Source organism: Bubalus kerabau, chromosome 5, assembly GCF_029407905.1.
Source record: "Bubalus kerabau isolate K-KA32 ecotype Philippines breed swamp buffalo chromosome 5, PCC_UOA_SB_1v2, whole genome shotgun sequence".
Lineage (NCBI taxonomy): Eukaryota > Metazoa > Chordata > Mammalia > Artiodactyla > Bovidae > Bubalus > Bubalus kerabau.
The window spans coordinates 25,811,429-25,837,305 of NC_073628.1; the positions used below are offsets into that span (position 1 = coordinate 25,811,429).

Consider the following 25,877-nt stretch of genomic DNA (forward strand, 5'->3'; position numbering starts at 1 on the left):
CTTTCTAACTTGAGTTTTGATTATCAATCACTATGTTATCTCCTTAAGATACTGTCCTCTCTCTACCTGATTCCCAACAGATGTGGCCATAGCCATTGGTCTTCATCCTCCAAATTACTATTAATGTGTGGTCATTGTGTATTATAAGTTTTAATAAAAGCTTTATGGAGGAGAAGGAAATGGCAGCCCACACCAATATTCTTGCCAGGAAAATCCCATGGACAGAGGATCCTGGCAGGCTACAGTCCATGGGGTCGCTGAGGGTCGGACATGACTGAGCGGCTTCACTTTCACTTTTCACTTTCATGCATTGGAGAAGGAAATGGCAACCCACTCCAGTGTTCTTGCCTGGAGAATCCCAGGGACGGGGGAGCCTGGTGGGCTGCCATCTATGGGGTCGCACAGAGTCCGACACGACTGAAGCAACTTAGCAGCAGAAACAGCTCCATCCTAGTACATAGGCACAGGAGAATCCCATGACTTTCCTGTGTGATTCTCAGCTGTGCCAACTTCAATAGAGTCATACTTTCCCTCATAACCCCTCTTATCCCATTTCAAAATTCTATGCTGTGTATATAAAATAACTGACTTGTTTCCTCACATGTATTCCTCCTTGTTAAAAGAAGTCCACATAGCTATATAGTACTTAAAGGCACTAACTAAAAAACTAAATTGCCTCTGTTAAAACGTAGCCACCCTTAACTTTTACAATCTTCTGTATCTGTTTTTCTGATTAATCATTTACAAAATAATCTAAAGGAATTAGACAATTTTTACGGAAGTATAATTACTGTAAAATGTTGTGTTCCTTTCTGCTATACAGTGAAGTGAATCAGCTATATGTATATATATTAATATATCTCCTCCTTCTTGAGCCTCCCTGCCACCCCACCCCAGCCCACCCAACCCCTATCCCACCCCTCTAGGTCATCTCAGAGCACCAAGCTGAGCTCCCTGTGCAACACAGCAGCCTTCCACTAGCTATCTATTTTACACATGGGGTATATATGTCAGTGCTATTCTCCAAATTCGTCCCACCCTCCCCATCCCCCACTGTGTCCACATGTTCACTCTACATTTGGATCTCTATTCCTGCCTAGCAAATAGGTTTCTCTGTACCATTTTTCTAGATTCCACATATATGTGTTAATATATGATAGTTGTTTTTCTTTTCTGACTTAACTTTACTCTGTATGACAGACTCTAGGTCCATCCACATCTCTACAACTGACCCAATCTCATTCATGTTTATGGCTGAGTAATATTCCATTGTATATATGTACCACATCTTCTTTATCCATTCCTCTGTCAATGAACATTTGGGTTGCTTCCATGTCCTGGCGATTATAAATAATGCTTCTGTGGTCATTGAGGTGCTTAGATATGCAGTCATGTCCAACTCTGAGACCCATGGACTATAGCCTACCAGGCTCCTCTGTCCATGGGATTTCCCCAGCAAGAACACTGGAGTGGGCTTCCATTTCCTTCTCTAGAGCATCTTCCCAATCCAGGGATCAAATCAGTGTCTCTTGCATCCCTTGCCTTGACATGTGGATTCTTTACCACTAGTGCCACCTGGGAAGTTCAAACATTAGGGTACATGCATCTTTTTTAATTATTGAAAGCTAATTTTAAGATTTTGCTCTGAGATTGAAACGGGTTTCATTTGTATTTTGAATCTCATCAAATGAAAGACCAACCACCAGTTTTAAGCCACTCTTTGAGTCACCTCAAATGCTAGTAAAATATATAACATATTGAACATAATCTGCAATGTCTGCAAAGGCTCCCAAATAGCAAGATACCGTTTGCCTATTGAGATATATATTCCCTTCAATATGGAAAGTAATTTTATCAGAACAGTTACTAAAAGAAAAGCAAAATGAAAAAAAAATCCAACCAAGATCAATTATTTCACATACATAGAACTAGTTAAGTGAAAACCAAACATACTAATATTGGATCAGGGGATGGGATAAGAATGGTCAGTAAAACTATGTCAAGAATTTAGCAATGTTGAACATCTAAAAACAAGCCAACAATCCAGCTATGCTAAATTTCAAAATATCTAAATATTGAATGTAGACTGGAAAACAGTAAAGTAGTAAATGTTACTACAGTTATTTTAGGACATGTTTAAATTGTCTCAACACATCATATTTTTGAGTGGTTTTCTTTTTCCTAATACCTCAAAAGAAAAAGACATCTTATTGAAAATTTAGTTTATTCCCCAAATATTTCTTTCAAATAGTCGTTGCTCCCACAGCTGAAATTTGAGGATTTTGTACTTTAAAATCCACATAAGAGTAGCATGTGGAAGCCAAGAAACAGGAATGTGTGTTCAACATTTTATAAGTACCAAATAAGCTAAAGGCTTTCCAGAGAAATCCTGTGACCTCCATAATATTTCTAGAGCCTTCTAGAAAGGAGAAGAAAATCATAGAAAGACTTGCTTTTCTCATAATTTTATTTTCTATTCTTTCTTTCTAACTTGAGTTTTGATTATCAATCACTATGTTATCTCCTTAAGATACTGTCCTCTCTCTACCTGATTCCCAACAGATGTGGCCATAGCCATTGGTCTTCATCCTCCAAATTACTATTAATGTGTGGTCATTGTGTTTTAAAAGTTTTAATAAAAGCTTTATAGTGGAGAAGGAAATGGCAGCCCACACCAATATTCTTGCCAGGAAAATCCCATGGACAGAGGATCCTGGCAGGCTACAGTCCATGGGGTTGCAAAAGAGTCAGACGCGACTTAGTGACTAAACAATAACAAGTGATAGCTAGGACTCAATCCTGCTTAGCCAAGACTAGCTTCTGTCTCCAACTCTTAAATTAAAATTCTTTGCAGTGCCAACTTTCCTTCTTTGCCTCTAAAAGCTTTTGACTTTACTCCTGAGCTGGGACACTGTTTGGATTGCTACCAGAATCAATTTGCCCCAGATTGCAATTTTTTATTCAAAATTAACTTTTTTTGCTTTTTTTTTTTTTAAAAAAAAGCTTTATGGACAATGGAGGATAATTAAAGTACTCTTCAGATAAGGAAACAAATTCAGGACGAAGTGTGACTTCTAAATCTCATTGTCCAGTCCCTACTGAAGGACCTCTTATTTATTGGCCTGGTGTGAGGTACCTCTTATTTATTGGCCTTTTTTATTAGACCATGGACTAATGACACATTCCTAAGAAATGTTTTACTTATTTCTTAGGAATGCCTATTCTCTGAGTTATAAGATCCTGAAAATATTTCTTTTTTTTTTTTTTTTTTTTTTTTGCAGAATAAGTCAGTTTTCAAAACAAATGTTTTCTCATATCTTATGTTTGCTGTGCTATGCTTAGTCTCTCAGTCATGTCCGACTCTTTGTGACCCCATGGACTGTAGCCTGCCAGGCTTCTCTGTTCATGGAGATTCTCTAGGCAAGAATACTGGAGTGGGTTGCCATGCTCTTCTCCAGGGAATCTTCCCAACCCAGGGATCGAACCCAGGTCTCCTGCATTGCAGTTGGATTCTTTACTGTGTGAGCCACCTGGGAAGCCTTACCTTATGTTTACTAAAATACAAATAAAATGAAGTAAACAGAAAGTATACCAGAAAGAGTAGTACATTTGAAATCAAAAGGCTAATAGTTTATTTCAGATTTTTTCATTAAAAAATTGTGTGACTATAAGTAAATCATTACACTTCTCGGAGTTTCAGTATTCAGTATTGTATTCTTCAAATAAATATATATTTAAAATCTGATGTGCTACTTTGAATATAGAAAATAAATATGAAATACTGGAGATAAACATGAAAGTAGCTTAATGACTAGTATATACAGCTGCAAAGTGGAGTATCTTTGATAGTCTTTATGGAATCTCCTATAAGGGTGAAACAATGGCATTTGGAGAAACCACATGCCTGACCACTGTAAGGAGAAAGAAAAAGGTAGGACAGATTTTCTGATTCATGCTTCCAGTGACATAAATGTCATTTAAGAAAGTGCTACTTTATCGAACATTCAAAATCAATTACTCTAAAGACTTTAAAGTCACACTGCTGCTGCTGCTGCTGCATCACTTAAGTCGTGTCCGACTCTGTGCGACCCCATAGACGGCAGCCCACCAGGCTGCCCCGTCCAGGGGATTCTCCAGGCAAGAACACTGGAGTGGGTTGCCATTTCCTTCTCCAATAAAGTCACACTAGTGTTACTTTCGGAGAAGGCAATGGCACCCCACTCTAGTACTTTTGCCTAGAAAATCCCATGGACGGAGGAGCCTGGTGGGCTGCAGTCCATGGGGTTGCTAGAGTCGGACACGACTAAGCGACTTCACTTTCACTTTTCACTTTCATGCATTGGAGAAGGAAATGGCAACCCACTCCAGTGTTCTTGCCTGGAGAATCCCAGGGACGGGGGAGCCTGGTGGGCTGCTGTCTCTGGGGTCGCACAGAGTCGGACACGACTGAAGCGACTTAGCAGTAGCAGTAGCAGTGTTACTTTATTGATCATTAGCAGAAACATTCATCTTTTTCCAAGTGAGAAAAAAAAGTCCATAATAACAATAGGAAAAATAAATAGAAGAGAATTCTCTGGTGGTCCAGTGGTTAGGACTCTGAACTTCCACTGCAGGGGGCAAGGGTTCAATCCCTGGTTGGGGAACTAAAACCCCAAAAGCCATGCTTGGTGGCAAAAAAAAAAAAAAAGATGTTAGTTTATTTATGTTATTCTTAAATGGGAAACATGAAGAAAAGGAAAGGATATTGCTAAAGTAGTAATAAAAGAAAGATGATCTACTCTAAGAAACTGGAAACAACTTGAGGGAAGACTAAATTTCCTTCCCTATAATGAGAAATAAATAAGGTAAGAAGGCTGCCACTACAAATATTGTGAATAAACACACAAAATCTCTCCTATCCTATGACCTGGACACAGAAACTGATTCTAATCAATACTTTCTTCTCCTCAGGGTTTTTCTCAGAGCATTTTTAACATCTTTGTTCCTCAGACTGTAAATTAAGGGGTTCATCATGGGAACCACATTGGTATAAAAGACAGAAGAGATTTTTCCCTCATCCAAAGATCCAGTAAAAGATGATTTGAGATACACAAATGCCCCAGATCCAAAGAACAGAGAAACAGCGATGATGTGGGAACTGCAGGTGCTGAAGGCTCTGGACCTGCCCTCCGTGGACTTGATGTGGAGGATGCTGGACAGGATGAGACCATAAGAGACAAAGATGGTGAGACTGGGCACAATGATGTTGATGCATGCCATGATGAAAACTACCAGCTCAATGACATAGGTACTTGTGCAGGAGAGCTGAAGCAGAGGGTGGATATCACAGAAATAATGGTTGATGGAGTTTGCATCACAGAAGGTCAGTCTCAGCATGCATCCAGTGTGAGCCATGGCACCAGAAAATGCCATCAAGTAGGAACCAAGCATAAGGCTGGAACACACTTTAGGGGACATGGCAGTATTATATAATAGTGGCTTACAGATGGCCACATAGCGGTCATAGGCCATTAATGTCAGCACATAGCATTCAGAAACAACAAAAAAACAGAAGAAGTAGAACTGAGTCATGCACCCCATGTAAGAGATAATATTCTCCTTCGATAAGAAATCTATCAGCATTTTGGGTATAAATACTGAAGAGTAACAGAGGTCTGTGAAGGACAAGTTAAAGAGGAAAAAGTACATGGGGGTGTGTAGATGTGAATGTATCCCAATTAAGATTATCAAGCTCAAATTTCCTATCACAGTGACCATATACATTAATAGAAACAGGAAAAACAAGGGAACTTGGAGATCCAGTTGGTCTGTTAACCCCACCAGGATGAATGCAGTCGTGAAAGACCCATTCCCGGGAGCCATTCCTCCCTAAGAAAATCTGTGGACACAGGAGAGAATATTTACATTGGGGAACAGCTCAGTCCTTCTGACAATATCTCATCCTACAAGAGAGTGTACATACTGAGCATGTCTGACACTAGGCCAACCTGGGCCCATAGAATCTGCCTTTACCATGGGCTTTCCCTTTCTAGAGTCTTGATAAGCTAAATAAAACAAAGATCATAACAAACAGCCTACAGAGAGAAGGCAATGCTGCCATACAGATACATGCCTGCTAGAAAAACGAAGAGATAAGAGAGAGGGATCAAGTTAGAAAGTCCTTCTCTAACTTCACCTTTTCTTCATTCACTTGAGCCTTCTCCTCATCAGCAAAATTGTAGGCAGAGACCCCCGCTACATGGTGCTGGCTTCTGGTGCAGATTAGATCTGGTGTGAGTTGGAACCAAGAAGGCTGTCTCTAACCAAAAACTAAGGGACCAAAGGCTAGAGGAGGTTTAGTTATTGCCCAAGTAGAAGAGTGAGAGTCTGTCCATAGAAAAGGAACTTACTGACTGAGATATTTCTGCACCTCCTAACCTCTGAACACTCTCTGATCCCCTTCAATATAGTCTCCTAAGAGTTTCACTTGAATCTCATGACTGCACAAAATGGTGTGGAGAAGGGGAGACAGGAAAGTGGCAGATCTGATGTCAACAGAATTCAGACACTCACCCTTATGTGGCCAGAAACCTTAGAGTTCTCCCTTGGTGTTTGTCCTGGAAAGGCAGTGTCAGGTCTGAGGCTCTGGTTCATTTGATTCTAAAATGAAAAATCAGAGCAGCCAGACTTAATTTCAGATTATGCCCTGGAAATCTTTCTGAACTACATATATTAATTTCTAATTATGACTTTGAGTCTTCTCACTCAGCAAGGAAAATTTCACAGCGTTGTTATCAGGTTTGCCACTTGATAATAAACAGAAGATGGACTGTGAGCTTAATGATATAGTGCACTTGGTTATAAACAGGGTGGAAGCTTGCTCAGTCTCTCCCCAGGGATTAGATTCTATATGTAAAAAAGAAGTAAGGGAGTTACATTTACCATGTTCTCTATCTAAGTCCTTAGGGACTCAATGTTTTAATCCAGTTTACACATCACTCCAGGGATTGTACATCCCCAAGGCAGAGGCAAAAGTAAGCTCCCATATTACTACCGTCATCACCTTAGAAAAATCTATTGTACAGGTTATTTCTCCGTGTCTTCCCAGATCCTAAGAGGAAATTTTCCAGAGTCTACCTAGGGGTTTCTTCACATCTTTACTTGAAATTTTACAAACCCTCTAGTAATTCACTTCACTTGTTGTCTCTCATGGATTATCTCAAAAAGAAAATGCTAAATGCCTTTCTCCCTACTAAATTTTTTACATTTTAAACACCTACTGGAAATATCTACCTAAGATTCCAGCTGGGTCCTTAAATATATTATTTCATTAACTGAGGTCATGAATCATTTCTCATAGTAGAAAAGAGTGGGGACTATAGAGTTAGAGGGTATGAGTTTGAGGCCTACCCCCATGCTTACTAACTTGGACACGTTGATTAACTCTCCATGCCTCAGGTTCATAATTCCTAAAATATTGATGATAATAATAACATCTCCTTCATTGGGTTATCTTGATGATTAAATGAAAAAAAATACAAAAAAAAATGGTTAGAACAGTACCTGGCATGTAGTATACAGTCAAATAATGCCAGCCGTCTCCATATATGTTCTCCAAACTTTCTGTAAATCCTCCATCATAACACTCACCATTTTTCTCTTTAATTCCTGTGTATCCTTATAAATTATAAATGAGGACTAACATCTCTTCTGTCTTATTTACCACTTCTCTTGTGCTGCTGTGAATAGTGCAGGGACTTCCCTTGTGGCTCAGCTGGTAAAGAATACACCTGCAATGTGGGAGACCTGGGTTCGATCCCTGGGTTGGGAAGATCCCCTGGAGAAGGGAATGGCTACCCACTCCGGTATTCTGGCCTGGAGAATTCCATGGACTGTGTAGTCCATGGGGGTGACAAAGAGTTGGACACAACTGAGCGACTTTAACTCACACAGTAGGCACTGCATAAATAACTCTGTAAGTTACATTGTTCTCTGGTGAAAGCCTTCCGAGTGTTTCTCACGTTTCTCACATGCTCAGCATTAGGGTCGACAGCCACACTGACTTCCATCCTTTTCCCTTAGCCACCACACAAGTTCAGGTACTTTTGAGGTTTTTATTGAACTATATGCTGAAATGTAATGATTCCAGTAACAATTCTAGCTTTTCTCACATACTCCCTCTTATTTGGACATATACACAACTGGAGGATAAGTTCTGGAAGCACACAACTCTCCCTTCCTTCTTTATTTTATTTTTTTTTAATTTTTTTTTTTCAAAAGGCAGGTCATCAGCCCTCTGCTGATGGCAGGGCTGGTGACTCTGTCAGCCACACCAATAAGCGCGTCAGTCACGGGCTGTCTTGAATAATACATTACAGGTTGTCCTCCACTCCTGTTAAGTCCACAGAGCAGAAGCCACGGTTTACAGCCCTTCCTCCCCACACCATGCTTTTTTGCACTACATGAACTTATTCCAATGTGAAGACTAAGTATAAATGTGTTGACTGGTTTCTGCCAAGAGGCCCCCAAACTTCAAAGACAAAGTGAACCCCTGCAAGTCCAGGGACCAGACAAGGTCTAAGCTCTTAAGGGAATGGCAGGAGAAAAAAAACTAGTGCGTGAAAGCTCCAGGGTTTGGAAGGGACGGCTGGGCCCTTCAAACACGGGGACAGGTCTTTCAGAGACTCCTCTCCCTGCAGTATCGATGACCAGGGCACAGGCAGCCCATAATCACTTTCGATGCAGGAGTCCCTTCCTTCTTTAAAAGTTTCAGTGACCTTCAGTTACCCCAGGACACCTGAATCATTGTAATAAAACTATATAGCAGCATTGTAGTAAAAATATAAGTAACTATGAATACTGGGCATATACCCTTTGAAAATCTAACTGAAAGAGACACATGTACCCCAATGTTCATGACAGCACTTTTTACAGTAGCTAGGACGTGGAAGTAACCTAGATGCCCATCGACAGATGAATGGATACAGAAATAGTGGTACGTTTATATACAATAGAATATTACTCAGCTATAAAAAAAAAAAGAATGCATTTGAGTCAGTCTTAATAAAGTGGATGAACCTAGAGCCTGTTATACAGAGTGAAGTAAGTTAGAAAGAGAAAGACAAATATTGTGCATTAACACATCATATGGAATCTAGAAAGATGGTACTGATGAACCTCTTTTCATGGCAGCAGTGGAGATGCAGACATGAGAACAGCCTTGTTGACACAGTAGGGGAAGGAGAGGGTGGGACAAATTGAGAGAAACATGGAAATATACACATTACCGTATGCAGAATAGATATATTTTACATAAAATAAAACATTACCTTTTTCATTCCTGACTTCTATAAATGGTTATCTGAGTTTTTTTGTCCTTGAACTGAGATCAAAAAACAATCTCCCTTTACCATGTTCTCTTAAGACTAAATTGAGAAGATAGAGACAATAGTGAGAAGTATTTTCCTAGTCTTCTTTTCTGAGAAACAAAGGAATCTACCAGACAAAATCCTCTCCAGCTCTTTCAACAGAGGTTTATTAAATAAATGAGTAACTTACTGAATCTGAAGTCCACAAAGTCCAAATGTCCTTGACAAAGCTTCACAGGAGTTCTGGACATACCTTAGTCAAAAATCTCACAACCTTACTGTTTCTGGATTCATCACCATTCACTTTTTTCTACTTAAAACCTTATAATCTCTGAAAATAAGCTGGAGCATGACAGAATGAATTATAGGGTTGGACTTTTTGTCCAACCCAGTACTTTCCTAACTTTCTATGAAAGGATGAATGCCTGATTCTCCTCTTCTTTATACTGTCTTTTCTTATAAAGTGGTTTTCATAAAAAACTTTGCTTCTCTTTTTATTTAAATCACCTGCTTTTTTATTTTAATTCTTTTCTCCATATCATCATACATTGTGTGCCCTTACTAAAATTTGACATCAACAGCTAACACAATTTCTATTCAGAACACCCTTTTCCTAATAGTCTTACTCAGTGCAACTTGGACATCTTTATTCCTCAGACTGTAGATGAAAGGATTCACCATTGGCCCCACAATGGTGTAAAAGACTGTGGACACTTTATCTTCATCCAGAGACCCAGCAGGAAAAGGCTTGAGATACATGAATGTTGCTGATCCAAAGAAAAGAGAAACCGCAATTATGTGGGAGCTGCAGGTACTGAAGGCTTTGGACCTGCCCTCTGCAGAACGGATGTGGAGGATGTTGGAGAGGATCAAGGTGTAAGAAACGGAGACGGTGACACTGGGCACTATGACATTGACACCCACCACGATGAAAACCACCAGCTCATTGATGGAGGTGCTTGTGCAGGAGAGCTGGAGGAGAGGAGGGATGTCACACATGTAGTGATTGATGATGTTTCCATCGCAGAAGGAGAGTCGCAGCATGCACCCAGTGTGGGCCATGGCACCCCCAAGCCCCATCGCATATACACCCACTGTCAGCATGAGGCAGACCTGATGGGACATGGAGACCTTGTAGAGCAGGGGCTTACAGATGGCCACGTATCGGTCATAGGCCATTGATGTCAAAATATAGCACTCATCAATAACAAAGAAGGAGAAGAAGCAGAGCTGAGTCATGCACTCTGCATAAGAGATGATGTTCTGGCTTACAAAACTCATCAGCATTTTAGGGATAATGACAGAGGAGTTGCAGAGATCAATGAAGGAAAGGTTGAAGAGAAAGTAGTACATGGGAGTGTGCAGGTGAGGGTTCAGACCAATAAGAATAATCAAGCCAATGTTCCCCACCACAGTGACCGCATAAACTGCTAAGAAAATGAAAAAGAGAGGCAGCTGGAGTCCTGGCTGCTGTGTTAAACCCAGCAGGATAAACTCAGTCACTGAAGATTCGTTCCCTGGGGCCATTCTTCCCTAGGACATACCTGTGGGAACAGGACAGAGGGTAACATTAAAATGAGTACCCCGCTCTCTCCACCCAATCCCACTCTAATGAGGCTGAGACCCAGAATGTGAGAATGAACCCCAGCCCACCCCTCTGTGTCTTTTTTTTTCTTCTTCTTCTTTGTATAAAGGCTGAGGAAATTTTTAAAGATGTGTATTAAAAACACTAACGGGCAAGTTCTACAGGGTAAGATTCAGTGACCCTTAGCCTCATGACAACAGCATCTCTGCTCTACTTCTGCTCTGACAGCTTACCAGACCCAATGATCAGTGGTCATCTCAGCAGAAGGAAAGCTGTCATTTCAGGGGATCCTTGGCTTCCACAGATGAGGTTTGGAAGATGAGTAACCGGACAGATAAGATTCAACACTCACCCTTCTGCACAGAAACTTCAGTGTTGGGACTTGCTAACTCTGCTTCCTTATTCTCAAGTGGTTCTGATGAATTTTAGAGATGAACAGCCCAGAACAGAGATTCGTCTTCTTTGCTGTTGTTTTTGTTTTGAGTGCGTTTTGGACTCTGAGAGTCAGAGCACAGACCTCAGTACACCAGGCTCTAAGGTGACATGAGTTACAGGTCATGATTTCTGATGCTGGCTCTGCCAGAGTGTCCTCTCCAGTCCAGGGGGTGGAAATAGCATCTGCTGGTGCCCAGGGAGCCACCTGCTAATATGACCCAGGGGTTATTGTGAATTGGGAAATCCTAGGGACCTGATTAAGAAGTCTTAGGTTTTCATTGTGTTTTCCCCAGAGATATGATTTGTAAGAAAGAAAAATTACCCACTCTGCATTTAAGAGGAGTTCACTAGAATAACAGTGTGTGTTGGAAGTAACCCATTTTGCATACATTTTGGTTTGTTGCCAAATGGAGCACATCCTCAAATGGAAAAGCAGTGACTTTTCCTGCATCCACAGCTCTTAAGAAACACTAGTGACTTATTTGTTTATTTGGTGTGTCTTCTCACAACACAAACACATACATTCACATGCATTTGAACCTAAGTTCCGTAAGGGCAGAGATTTTGTCTGTTTTGTTCAGTACTGTTTTTGTAGCAACTTAGAGTAAAACCACACATATACAGTAGGTATTATATAAATATTCATTTAATAAAAATGAATGAATGAGAACCCCTTTTCCTCATTTCCCTGGGGACCAAGACTGGATACCACAACAGAAGTACTGCCCCATGGGCAAAGGCTTATATAGTATCAGTGATTTTCCTCGTAGGCCTGAGTGTGGGACTGGACAAACACCAGTGAGGTAGTGAAGGTCATGGGTAAAGTCTTAGTGGCCATCTATAAGCCTTGTAGATCAAAGTTACTGAACTCAGAGAAAATACAAGTTTCTGTCCTCCCTGAATGTCACACAGACGGCTTCCATGGCTCTTACAGAGGCCCCAGTGCCTCTTCTCAGAAGTCTGCAGCATAGACTCAGATCAGAAGGCAGTTTTGGATCAACACAGGAAGCTTCCAAATGCTCAAATCAAGGTCAGCTCATTAGGGAGATCATCAGGAACCACTCAAAATCATTTCTTTTTTGACACAGGTTTGAAATAATCAAAATGCCGACTTATAAAGTAATAACGTGGGCACTGGCAGGAACAGACTAGAGTAAGGAAGACTGGAGGCAGGTCTGCAATAGGAAGCTATTAAAACTGTCAGTCAGATCAGTTCAGTTGCTCAGTCGTGTCCGAATCTTTTCGACCCCATGAATCATCACACCAGGCCTCCCTGTCCATCACCAACTCCCAGAGTTTACTCAAACTCGTGTCCGTTGAGTCGGTGATGACATCCAACCATCTCATCCTCTGTCATCCCCTTTTCCTCCGGCCTTCAATCTTTCCCAACATTAGGGTCTTTTCAAATGAGTCAGCTCTTCAGATCAAGTGGCCAAAATATTGGAGTTTCAGCTTCAACATCAGTCCTTCCAATGAACACCCAGGACTGATTGCCTTTAGGATGGACTGGTTGGATCTCCTTTGCAGTCCAAGGGACTCTCAAGAGTCTTCTACAACACCACAGTTCAAAAGCATCAATTCTTTGGTGCTCAGCTTTCTTTATAGTCCAACTCTCACATCCATACATGACTACTGGAAAAACCATAGCCTTTGACTATATTGACCTTTGTTGGCAAAGTAATGTCTTTGCTTTTTAATATGCTGTCTAGGTTGGTCATAACTTTCCTTCCAAGGAGTAAGCATCTTTTTATTTCATGGCTGTAGTCACCATCTGCAGTGACATTGGAGCCCAAGAAAATAAAATCTGTCAGTGTTTCCACTGTTTCTCCATATATTTGCCATGATGTGATGGGACCAGATGCCATGATCTTAGTTTTCTGAATGTTGAGTTTTAACCCAACTTTTTCACTCTCCTCTTTCACTTTCATCAAGAGGCTCTTTAGTTCTTCTTCACATTCTGCCATAAGGGTGGTGTCATCTGCGTATCTGAGGTTATTGATATTTCTCCCTGCAATCTTGATTCCAGCTTGTGCTTCATCCAGCCCAGCGTTTCTTGTGATGTACTCTGCATATACGTTAAATAAGCACAGTGACAATATACAGCCTTGACATACTCTTTTTCCTATTTGGAACCAGTCTGTTGTTCCATGTCCAGTTCTAACTGTTGTTTCCTGACCTGCATACAGATTTCTCAAGAGGCAGGTCAGGTGGTCTGGTATTCCCATTTCTTTCAGATGGACTAACATGTCCATGCAATTCTCTGGGCCAGAATACTGGAGTGAGTAGCCTTTCCCTTCTCCAGGGGATCTTCCCAACCCAGGGATAGAACTCAGGTCTCCCACATTGCAGGCGGATTCTTTACCAGCTGAGCCACCAGGGGACATCCAAGTAAAAGTGTACAATTGGGCAAATGCCTAACTAAAGCTAAAGCACTTTGTTGGATGGCATCATCGACTCAATGGACATGAGTTTGAGCAAACTCTGGGAGATAGTTCAACACAGGGAAGCCTGGTGTGCTGCAGTCCATGGGGCGGTAAAGAGTCTGATATGACTTAGTGGCTGAACAACAAAGGCTAAAAGTAAGAAGAAAGGTCAGAACATGAGAAGGTTTGAGGATTGTTTCCATAGAGATTAAAGCCATGGGGTTAAGTAAACTAAATAAGAGCAAGTAAAGAGAAAAAGAACAGAGGGTAGAAGAATACTTGGGAAATTCCCCAAATTGTGAGTATTATACTTAGAATAATCTCTTAAACCCATTCATCACTAAAATGAGTCCCAATCATTTTTCTCAGACCCTTCACAATTACTAGGGGACCAAAAATTCCTCAAGCCAAAGTTGAACTCTATCCCACAAGGTAGACATTCCTTGACCTCAGCAATGATAAAGAACTTGGGACTTTATTAAAATGTGTTTTCTATGAAAAGTTAAAAAATCTTTTTTAGGCAATACAATAGACAGAAATACTTCCTCTAATTTTATAGTATATCAAATCACATTGCAAGAAGAATTATATGCCAGGGTTCTACACTAGAGTTGAAAAATCATTCAAGCAAACATGGAATTAATATAGAGCAATTCTGAGCTTGTACTTACACAGCAAAATTCTCATTCCCTTTCTTTCTTCTCTCTCCATAACCATCAGGTTAGCCTAATTCAGGTGTAACTCTCAAATGGTCACCCTCTCACTGAGATATATTCCAAGGAAAGATTCATCAGGACCTCTCACAAAGATGATAGAAGACCAACAAATTCCAAAAAATAGTAGCCTAGATGTTTGGATAAACTATAGTGTTACTACAAGCAGAAGAAAAATTCAGAAAATAGTGGAAATATTCATAAAAATTATACATTCAGTTTTATTCATTCTTGACTCCTTTTTAAGTATCTCAACCCCAATATGTTCTAACTTGTCAAAGTCAGTGGTAATAAAATATTTATACTATACCATAAAGATGCATAAAACATAAAGATGTATTTTAACTAAGTGGATTTTTAATTGGCAGGATTATGTGACACTAAGCTAACAAGCTACAATCACCCAGAAATATTAACTAATATGTTTTCAAAATTAAATGTATAACTGAGGTTATATTATAATTTTTAAGCAAAATAAAGCAAGTTATCAGATACTAATTTTATACAGATGACTGCTGCTAATTTTTTTTAAATATCACAGCTATATCATTGATATTGATTCAGTCAAAATACTGACTGTTTCTACCATTGCCACAAGGCTTCTTCATGTTCCCTTCGACACCCACTTTTTCCCTCCTCAGTTGCTCAGTCGTGTCCGACTCTTTGCGACCCCATGGACTGCAGCACACCAGGCCTCCCTGTCCATCACCAACTCCCAAAGTTTACTCAAACTCCTGCCCATTGAGTCAGTGATGCCATCCAACCATCACACCCATTTTTCCTTTCAAAGCCACACCCACTTTCTTTCTATCCTATTCTTCTCTAAACCTTTGGCAACCATGACCAACCAGGTTCTCCATTTCTATAAATTTATCATTTCAAGATTTATGTTATATTATTTAATAGAAGCATACACAGTATAACATTGTATCTTCTATTTTTTGGCTGAGGTTTTCTTTTTTAAAAATTTGTTTCACGTGCTTGTAATTGCTCAGTGAAGAATTTCTACAATGGCTGCTTTGAAATCTTTGTCAAATAATTCTAACATCTCTGTCATGTAACATGTATTTCTTGTCCTTTTTGCACTGAATTTGAGATCTTCTTTATTCTTCATATAAAAAGTGATTTTTTTTTGAAACCTGGGCAGTTTGCAAATTATATTATGAGACTTTAGATTTTATTTAAACCTTTTGTTTAGCTACTTTTCTTTGATACTGCTCTGCCTGGAGGAACAAGTCCTCTCACTGCTGAGTGAGAGTTGTTATTTTGCTTCCCCTCATGGTCTCATCTGACAGGCAAGGGTGTGTGGATTAGTCACTCAGTCATGTCCAACTTTTTGCGACCCCGTGGACTGTAGCCTGCCAGGCTCCACTGTTCATGGGATTATCCATGCAAGAATGCTGGAGTGGGTTGTCATTCCCTTATTCAGGGTATCTTCCCTACCCAGGGGTTGAACCTGGGTCTCCTGAATTGCAGGCAAATGCTTTACCATCTGAGCCAACAGGCAATAGGGTGCCAGTCATTGCAAGCGGACAATGATAAGAGGCTTGATTCCCCTTAAGTCCTCCTCTGACATGACCTCATGGAGGACAAGGACTCCCTCATTACTGACGGGTATTGATGGAAGTTCAGGCTCCCTCAATGGCCTCCGCTCACACCACGTAGGGAGCTCTTGTCACCCAGCAAGAGTCAAAGCCCTGACTCTACATAGCATTCTCTGATTCTACCACCAGAGAAAGTATTGGGGCAATCATTGCATCCTGTGAGGGAGGCAGTCTATGGATTTTTATTTGAACTTTGCTGTCATGGAGGGGGAGCTACAGGTTTTCCCTGGGGTTGGTCTATGGTATGGTGGTTATTGTACTAAAATTTTCTATCTCACTTGGCTGCCCTTTTCCTGTCCTTGGGCTAAAAAAAGTAGACTTGTTTTTCCAGCTTTATTGAAGCATGCACAAGTGCATGCTCAGTCACTCAGTCATGTCCAACTCTTTGCAACCCCATGGCCTGCAGCCCACCAGGCTCCTCTGTCCATGGAATTCTCCAGGCAAGAATACTGGACTGGGTTGCCATTTCCTTCTCTGGGGTATCTTCCTGACCCAGGGGTTGAACCTACATCTCTTAGATCTCCTGCACTGACAGACGGATTCTTTACCACTGAGCCAACATTTTTTTGTCATTGTTGTTGATTTTTTTTTTAACCAAGACTTCTCTCTTTAGGTTAGGAAGAGGGATTATTTCTAACCTAAAGAGGGAAGTCTTGGTTTAAAAAAAAAAACCTTATGACAGGATAGGGGCTCTGAACAGCCCAATCCAATGTGGCTCTCTGGCTGATTAAGAAAAAAAATCTGTAAAGACACTGAAAACCCAAACTTTTATTCTATTATTTTTATATTAAGCCAGGACACAGAAGGACTGCAAACACTAAAAGAAGAGTTCTTAATACCAATAAGATTTTGTTCAAGGTGCATTTATTCTGTAAGGTGTTCTCTGACCCCTCTACTCTTCTGGATTCCCCTAAACCCACAGTACTCCCCAGCTTCAGTGAAATAGGTCCAGTAGTATGTGTACTGGAGCCAGAGACTTGGCATGAAATCGTGCCTCTGACTCTGAGTGATCATAAAAGAGTTCCTTAATCTTCAGTCATCCTTTCCTTATCTGCAAGATGAGCACAGCACTACCTGTCTTTAAGGGCAGATGAGAGAGGAGATACTGGCTGTAAATTTCCTAATAAGTGATTGGTGCTCAATATCATCTGTGTTATTACTGGTATTCTGGTTGCTATCACAATCTGTTTCTCTTTTTGTAAGTAACCCACAGGCAGAAATACAGATTAAGTGTCAGAATATAAGAAATTGCTAGGCATGCGATATTATGTCATTGATTGATTGAAGGATTGGTAGCTGTGGACCAGTTATGAATTTCTGTTCCATTTACCCTGCGGATGACTGGAAATGAGCCCTAAAAACTGGACTCAGGTAGCAGAGTTTGTCCCCCTGGGCTTCCCCAAAAGCAATATTCTGCAGTTCCTATTTTCTTAAGGCCACTGGTGGTCTACATTGTAACTACCACAGGCAACCCACTCATCACTGGATTCAGCTGGATGGACCAAGGCCTGCACACACAGGTGTCCTCCTTCCTGTGGAACCTGTCCTTCCTGGAGCTGCTGCTCATGTCTGTTGTGGTTCCCAAGATGCTTGTCATCCTCCCAGGGGACCGCTCCATCTCATTCGCCAGCTGCATCATCCAGTCCTACCTCTACTTCCTCCTAGGCACCACCGACTTCTTCCTCTCAGCTGTCATGTCTCTGGATCGTTTCCTGGCAATCTGTAGACCCATTCTGCTATGAGACCCTGATGAGTGGTCATGTCGGTTCCCAACTTGGCCTCCTGGCTAGCTGGGTTTCCCTGTGTCCTTTGCCACTCCGTCCTCATGGTCAGCCTACCACTCTGTGGCCCCAGTGGTATTGTCCACTTCTCTTGTCACCTTGGGCCCTTCCTGAGGCTCTCCTGTGGAGACATTTGCCTACTGGGGCTGCTGGCTTTCGTGCTATCCATGTCAGTGTTGCTGGGCTCGCTGGCACTGACCTCAGTTCCCTATACCTGCATTCTTTCCACCGTTCTCAGGAACAACTGCTGAGTGAAAGAAAGCGTTCTTCATTTGTGCTTCACACCTTACAGTGGTGATCATCTCTTACAGCAGCTCCATTTTTCTCGACATCCATCTGCCAGAGACTCAGTCCATGCTGTTCAACAAAGGGGCCTCGGTTCTGAACTATATCATCATGCCCCTCCTGAAACCATTCATCTTCAGCCTCTGCAATGAGAAGGTGAAGTGAGCCCTGAGAGATGCCCTCAGGTGGAACTGACCCATGGCTGCGAAACACCATGAGGGTCACGTGTAAAAGGAAATATTCCTACTAGAGTGGGCAAATAATTGAAGTTCAGGTCACAGAGGCAATACCTTGTACGTTTCTCAGATAATGAAATAGGTCTTCATAAACATGCAATGTGGAGATCAGCCTTTGCTTTCCTCCCTTGAATCTTCACACAAAGAAAACTGATCCATTTGGTCAAGTTTCAAACTTCTGGTGATGACATGTTTCTTTTGAGGTGCTTAAACATGTAGCCTCCATTCACAGAGACTGCTCCTCTTTTTCTGCACACGTGTGTGCTTAAGCACACCTATTACTGCTTCAAGATGGTAGGTCATAAAGCCAAACAGAAATGCTAAAATATGGAGATTCAGATTTGCAGCTTAGAGGGGAGTAAGATACCTTCTGAGGCCTTGCATCTAGACTGGATATGACAAATAAGATTACCCAGGATCCCCGTATCAGAAAATCAAATTCTGGCTGTCATAACAAATGTTTATTAGCTGTTTGATTCTCTTGTGTTATACTCTTTATGTGACTAGCAGCTCCTGAAACAATCTCACATAGGAAAAATGCTGAGACCAAAAAACTATTTATTGTTGTTGTTCAGTCACTCAATTATGTCTGACTCTTTCTGATCCCATGGACCACAGCACACAAGGCTTCCCTGTCCTTCACCATATCCCAGAGCTTGCTCAAATTCATGTCCATCGAGTCAGTGATGCCATCCAACCATCTCACCCTCTGTCATCCCCTTTTCCTCCTGCCTTCAATCTTTCCCAGCATCAGGGTCTTTTCCAGTGAGTCAGCTCTTCGTATCAGGTGGCCAACGGACTGGAGCTTCAGCTTCAGCATCAGTACTTCCAGTGAATATTCAGGGTTGATTTCCTTTGGATTGACTGGTTTGATCTCCTTGCTGTCCAGGGGACTCTCAAGAAATATTTAGCTATTTCTAATTCCCAAGTCAAATTCTACCTAATAGACTCCAAATATGGGGATAACCATGTATTTAAGAAATATTATTAAATAATATGTTTTAGGCACTGAACTAGGTAGGGATAGGACTAGGGTGAGCCAAGGGAGATGTCTAGGGCACACATTTTAAAGACACACTTGCCCACATGACTGGGCAAGGCTAGGGTCAGGCTGTGCACAAAGCTGAGACTAAACGACTCCTCACTGCTGCACCAGAACCACCTCTGCTGCTGCTCCCTGATCTAGGCTCTGCACGAAGCCTTGGGGGATACTGTAGAAAACAAGGAAGACATAGCTTCACTGTGGTAGAATTTATAGTATCATCGGGGTGGTTGACAAAAAAAAATCTTAAATGCATAAGTCAATATGTAGTTGTAAGTTGTGAAGAATGCTTTTGAGAAAAGGGCTGAGTTTTGTAAGAGAGTAATAAAGACAAATAATTTGGATTAAAGATCAAAGAACACCACATCTCTGAGGAAGTGATCTTTAAACTGAGGCCTGAGATCGAGAAGGGGTTAACCAGGAAAAATTAATAGAGGAGCATTCAGAGAAAGTGAGCAGTATTTGCAAAGAAAGAAGTGGCTGAGAGAAACAAATATTGTAAAGGAGTGGAACTGGGGAGGTGGGTTGAGGTCAGTGCAGACAAGATCTTATCAATAAAATTTATAGGCATCTTTCTTTCTTTTTAAAAGACATGTAAAACCTTTGAAGAGTTTTAAACAAGGGACTGCTCACATCATATTTTAAAAGATCAATCTGCATTGTGGGAGCCATTGATTAGAGGGAGGCAAACGTGGATTTTCAAGAATTAACTAGGTAACCACAACAGATGGGCTAGGTAATACTTTAGACTTAACAATGGCGGTTGAGAGAAATGAACAGTACACATGTAATTTAGAAGAGAGTTGATAAATACTCTTCCTGCCCACAGATCTTGCAGTCTATAGTAGAACCAGGGTAGTAAAAGGAAACCACAGCAGTTCTAAGCATTACAATGTGAAAGGCAAGGATTCTATGGGAAAAAGAAGAGAAGGGCACTTAACACAGAGGGAAAGGGACAGTGAACACTTCCTGAGGTGTTATCTCACCTTAGATCACAGAGAAGTACGCCAGGTTAAGAGGGGTGTTGGGTGGTCCCTATAACACTTCTGCAGGTACACAGTCCCAGAGGTGCTCCAAGCATATTCAGGAAAACAAAAGATACACAACATGATAGACTTGGGGCAAAGAGAAGGAAGGCCTGAGAATGGAAAAATAAGTAGGAGCCAATCAATGAAGCTCTGTTCTTACTATTTTTAGGAAGTGCAATTTGAGGTGGTGGGGGCAGGGGGTGGGAGTATAGAACCAGAAAGCAGATCAGTGTTCCTATTGTTCCAACTTACTTGCTCAGTGCACTTGAACAAATGATTTTCTCATTTTCCTTATTTTCCTCATGTGTAAAATAAAAGAACTGAATCAGATGGTTTTTACTATTTGGAGGAATCATGCATCTGTTTGAGAATCTCTTTTTAAATCTATATACCCTCTTCACTCCAAATAATTTATACAGACATAAAACCTAGTATATAATTTCAGATTGTTTATGGAGCACTTAAGCCTATCTCTAGAACCATAGATTAGATAATTTTTAATATCCTTTCAGCTCTAGCAATCTATGACTCTGTATGACTCTGAAAGAACCTCAATTACATCTGAGGTCTATTCAAACACACCTTTACTAACACATTATGATTGCAAGCATCATTGTTAGCATCATATTTTGGTAAGAACATTGATAGATAAAAATACATGATAGACAAATAGAAAGAAATAGATAAGAGACAAATTTATGTCATGTCTGACACTATGTATAAATATGTGTAAGTAGACATTGTGGGAAGACTCCTGCATATTACAGGAAAGACCAGAAATATTCTCCTTGTCTCAGGCAACTCATCTGAAAAACCAGCAGGCACTCTGGACATGGCAGGCTCTTAAGTTGAATATGCTGAATGGCATAGACATTTAGTCTGTTTCGAGAACAACTCACTGTTCTAAGTTCCAAATACTATCACAACCCTTTGGGCAACTTCAGCCATAACAATCTATTATGGGAACAAGGGTTATTGAGGATTTTTGTAGGAACAGTAAGAGGAGGGTGTCAACATGCTGCTTATTGCTTTCCCAATTGTGCTATACTAATTATTTCAGCTAATGCTAGAAAATACATCCCCCAACACTCCCCTCCTAGAAGAAAGAAATGATAGACATACCACATCTGTCAAGTATCTTCAAAACACTGTTTTTTGTTTGTTTGTTTGTTTTTTAATTTTATTTTATTTTTAAACTTTACATAATTGTATTAATTTTGCCAAATATCAAAATGAATCCGCCACAGGTATACATGTGTTCCCCATCCTGAACCCTCCTCCCTCCTCCCTCCCCATTCCATCCCTCTGGGTCGTCCCAGTGCACCAGCCCCAGGCATCCAGTATCATGCATCGAACCTGGACTGGCAACTCGTTTCATACATTATTAAAATATCTTTAGTTTTCTCAGCCTCCTAAATTTAAGTGCAAGTCATTGTGTGCTAAATCGCTTCAGTCATGTTCGACTCTTTGCATCCCTATGGACTGTAGCCCACCAGTCTCCTCTTGCCAGGCAAGAATATGAGAGTGGGGTGCCATGCCCTCCTACAGGGGATCTGCCCAACCCAAGGATCAAACCCAGGTCATTTATGTCTCCTGTATTTGCAGGCGGGTTCCTTACCACTGGCACTACCTGGGAAGCCAATGCAAGTAAATTCTACCTGAACTCTTAGCATATGCCAATAGACATGCTAACACTGAGTAAGTCATTTGCTTCCCATATTATCTCTGTACTCTTCCAGAACTTCTGCCATTCTACTCACAAAAAGAAGAACCCATCAGTAGTGCAAAGGGAAAATAGTCTATGAACAATAAGCTGAAGCATTTAGATTCCCTCCTTAATCATGGTTTCATTAATCTTTCTAATCCAAAGGTTTCCCAACAAGACTCATAGATAGATACACAGAGAAAACACAGAAACAAAGAAGACACCTATTAGTTTTGATTCTTTTGATCTTTTATCAAGATAATAGTCATGAAACTTGAGTTTGGCAGAGTGAAAAGGATTTTCTGTTTTTATTTAATGTCTCTTTGACACACTGGGATCTAGGCCTGATTACTTACCAGAATATAGAGTTTCACCTATGAAGGTCCTGGTCAGAAAGAGAAAGAGCAAAATATTGAAAGGAAACAAAAGAATACATAGGTAGAGGAGGCAGAGGGTCAGAGGGGTGTCTCCATATTCCTTAACTGCATTGCCTCTGAGAACAGACTAAGGGGAATGCCAAGAGCAGAAGCCCTCTTCCTGCTCACGTTTAGGGCATTGAATGAGCTGGTCCCACAGGCTGTCCACAAACCAAGCTGGTATGTGGTCACATTAAAGTCATCTGAGAGAACCAGGGTAGTAAGGCAAAGGATGGGCTGGCAATATAGCTTTTCAAGCACCCTCAATTTCCTTCTGATAATGGATGGACCCCAAGATCCCATATTCTGCGGAGGAAGGAATCAGTTGGGGTCTGAGCTGACAGCAAGTGAATGTGTCCGGGGTTCACAGTGGCCAGGGGTCACATGATTAAGCTCTGTGGGGTGAAAAACTTGGCCTAGGAATGGGTGGAAAAAGAGCAACAGACTCAATGGGATCTATGACCCAAACCAGGGATTAGGTGAGACTAAGCTCCAATGGGAGCATCACCCAGCCTGACGGAACAGAGAAACCAAATGTCAGCCTGTTAGTCACAGACTTCAGCATCAGGGTCAGCAGAACATTCAGACGTGGAGTTATTCCGGTGTCCAGTCACAAGCCCAGAAAGCAGTCCAGGTTCAGCCACTCTGTAGCAGAGGACACAGAAAGCAGTCCAGGTTCAGCCACTCTGTAGCAGAGGACAACGTGTGCATGCGAGGCCTGTCTCGCTTCATCACCACGGGATCAAGTAAACTACACTCCTCCTTTGTGCACTTTGATGTCACTTTACAAAATGAAAGGGCTTCCCCGGCGGCTAAGTGGTAAAGAATCCACCTGCCAATGCAAGAGACACGGGTAGGATCCCTGGTCTGGGAAGCTCCCACAGTGGTGGAGTAAATAAACCCATGCACCACAGCTACTGAGCCCATGCTCTAGAGCCTGAGCACAGCAACTATTAAAGCCTGCGTGCCCTGCAGCCTGTGCTCCGCAATAAGAGAAGCCACGCCATGAGAAGCCTGCGCACTGCAACTAGAGAATAGCCCATGCAGCAGTGAAGAACCAGCACAGCCATAAATAAAGAATTTTTTTTTAAAGGGACAAAATTGGAAAGAAGGAGAGGCCACAATTCTAAAGGACTGAATTATTTTCTGGAAAAAAAAAAAAAGACCACTTCTTTTAAGGAATTATTTGACTTTATACATAAAAGTAAGTGTAATAAACTTGCCTAAATTTTAGCTATTTTTCCCTACTATTGGCTAGAGGACACTTTTAGGAAAATTACATTGATTGTTGAGAAGCTACAATCTATTTGCACATATAACTTGTATAATTAAAGTTTGCTACAAGTTCAGAATATAGTAAAAAGAGAATTAGATTTTTGCTACTAAATTAAGGTGCATTGAAAGAGGACTCTGACTTAACATCTCCTGATTCTGAAATTCTCTTTCCATTGAAATACATGCTCTATAAGAGTTTGTTTGCTCTATGTTGTCATGTCTTCTCTTACAATATCCCAGCTTCCTTTTTTCTAATCCTTTGCCTTTCCTCTTTCAAGTCTGACCCATGATCTAGGCCCTGTTTGCCTATTATTGTGGAGGGGAACTACACTTACAGTAATTTACTTACTAATTTAATTTTATCAACTTAGTAAGTTAATCTGTCAGTTAATTTAATTAATTTACTTACTAAGCAACGGATAATGACTTAATGCTAAGATCACAGACACATGTCATCCTCATCTCATCCCACATCCATGGAGAGTATCACTGATGGATTAAATACATTCAAGAAGTTAAACAAGCATTGCTTTGCTTTGTTTTCAAATTGATTCTTAGATATGGAAGTGAGTTTAAAAATTCACAGGTCTTCTGACATAGATGAGAAGCCAACTGATTACCTTGGTGACAGGAAATGCAGGAACCTGGATCAGGGAGATAGGGTACTGGGGGGAAACAGAGATGATGAAGGAGAAGGCCATAATAATTTCTCCACACCTTCTTAATTTGAAGTAGAGCTAGTAGGGGTGCTTATGTATTATTTTATACCACTCTTTATTTAGCAACCAGAGGATAATCTCTCTTCCCACTTTATATCCCAATTTTGCATTCTTTCCTGGGTTTCAGATATTTTCACTCAGTCGTGTCCGACTCTCTGTGACCCCATGGACTGTAGCCCACCAGGCTCCTCTGTCCATGGGATTCTCCAGGCAAGAATACTAGAGTGGTTGCCATTCATATGCTCTCATATCTGAGAGTCTTAGATATTATCAAGAACTTGGACTCAAAAGTTAAATAAACAGAAACATTTCAGAAACGAGCTCTAGGGCTTTAAGTAAATTATTTTATGTCTCTAGCCTGCAAATGATTCACTTTTGAAATGCAGAAGGTACCAACCTTATAAGAATGTTGAATGAATGAAAGTAAACAATAAAACTACATTACTTGGTGCAATGCCTGGCACGCAGTAAGCTCTTAACAGATACTACTTAATGATGGAGGTGACGATGACTTTAAGAAACTGTGAGGAAGAAAGAACTTTGCCCAAGATGATTCCTTTTCTCTTCATCAACATTAAATTCAATTAGCCTCCTGAAATCATGATTTGACTTCTGACATTTATTTTAACCTACAGATCCCTCCTGTCTCCTGGAAGTTTAGAGTCATTTTGAGCTCCTCAAATGTATTTTGTGTCCGAGAAGCAAAATCAGAAAAGAAAACACAGATGCACCACCTCCATGCATACCGCAGTTTGAACGTTCTCAGCAGGGCCAACATCGTAAGGGAAAGTGCCATCGGAGCTAAACATAATTTCTGAATAGCTCTGGAGGCTTTTTCTCTAGGGGAAACTTGGGAGAAGTTCTCAATTCCACTTCCTTTTTTAAAAATTTTTATTTATTTGTTTGTTTGTTTTTGGCTGTGCTGGGTCTCTGTTGCCACACAGGCTTTTCTCTAGTTGTGGAGAATGGGGATTATTCTCTCGTTGCGGAGCATGGGCTTCTGTTTGCAGTGGCTTCTCTTGTTGGTACTCGGGCTTCCATAGTTGTGGCACGTGTGCTGAGTAGTTGTAGCTCCAAGGCTCTGGAGCACAGGCTCAATAATTGTGGTGCATGGGCTTAGTTGCACCATAGCATGCGGTATCTTCACAGATGAGGGATCTAACCCATGTCTCCTGCATTGGCAGGCAGATTCTTTACCACCAAGGAAGCCCTTGATTCCATTGTCTAGCTTTGTTAAAAGTTCAGGTCAGCAGAACTTAGCTGAGGTTAAAGCAGTAAAGAAG

The 25,877-nt window shown here is 41.0% G+C and overlaps 1 protein-coding gene, 1 non-coding gene and 2 pseudogenes across 2 annotated transcripts; 1 reads left to right on the plus strand and 3 right to left on the minus strand.

The window, feature by feature from the left end:
- Nucleotides 1-4,929: 4,929 nt before the first annotated feature.
- LOC129653800 (olfactory receptor 8B3-like) lies at nt 4,930-5,862 on the minus strand. Its single transcript, XM_055583488.1, has one exon. The coding sequence runs from the start codon at nt 5,860-5,862 to the stop codon at nt 4,930-4,932; it is 933 nt and encodes a 310-aa protein (XP_055439463.1).
- A 2,732-nt stretch (nt 5,863-8,594) lies between these two features.
- Nucleotides 8,595-8,726, minus strand: LOC129654364 (small nucleolar RNA SNORA71). Its single transcript, XR_008715445.1, has one exon. It is a non-coding gene; the product is annotated as a small nucleolar RNA SNORA71 (small nucleolar RNA).
- Nucleotides 8,727-9,944: 1,218 nt separating this feature from the next.
- On the minus strand, nt 9,945-10,889 carry LOC129653801 (olfactory receptor 8B3-like; annotated as a pseudogene).
- Nucleotides 10,890-17,454: 6,565 nt separating this feature from the next.
- Nucleotides 17,455-19,016, plus strand: LOC129653803 (olfactory receptor 6T1-like; annotated as a pseudogene).
- The last annotated feature ends 6,861 nt before the right edge of the window (nt 19,017-25,877 follow it).

Bases quoted from the DNA above. Each gene is read 5' to 3' on its own strand.
- LOC129653800 (XM_055583488.1), bottom strand. From the start codon at position 5,862: ATGGCTCCCGGGAATGGGTCTTTCACGACTGCATTCATCCTGGTGGGG.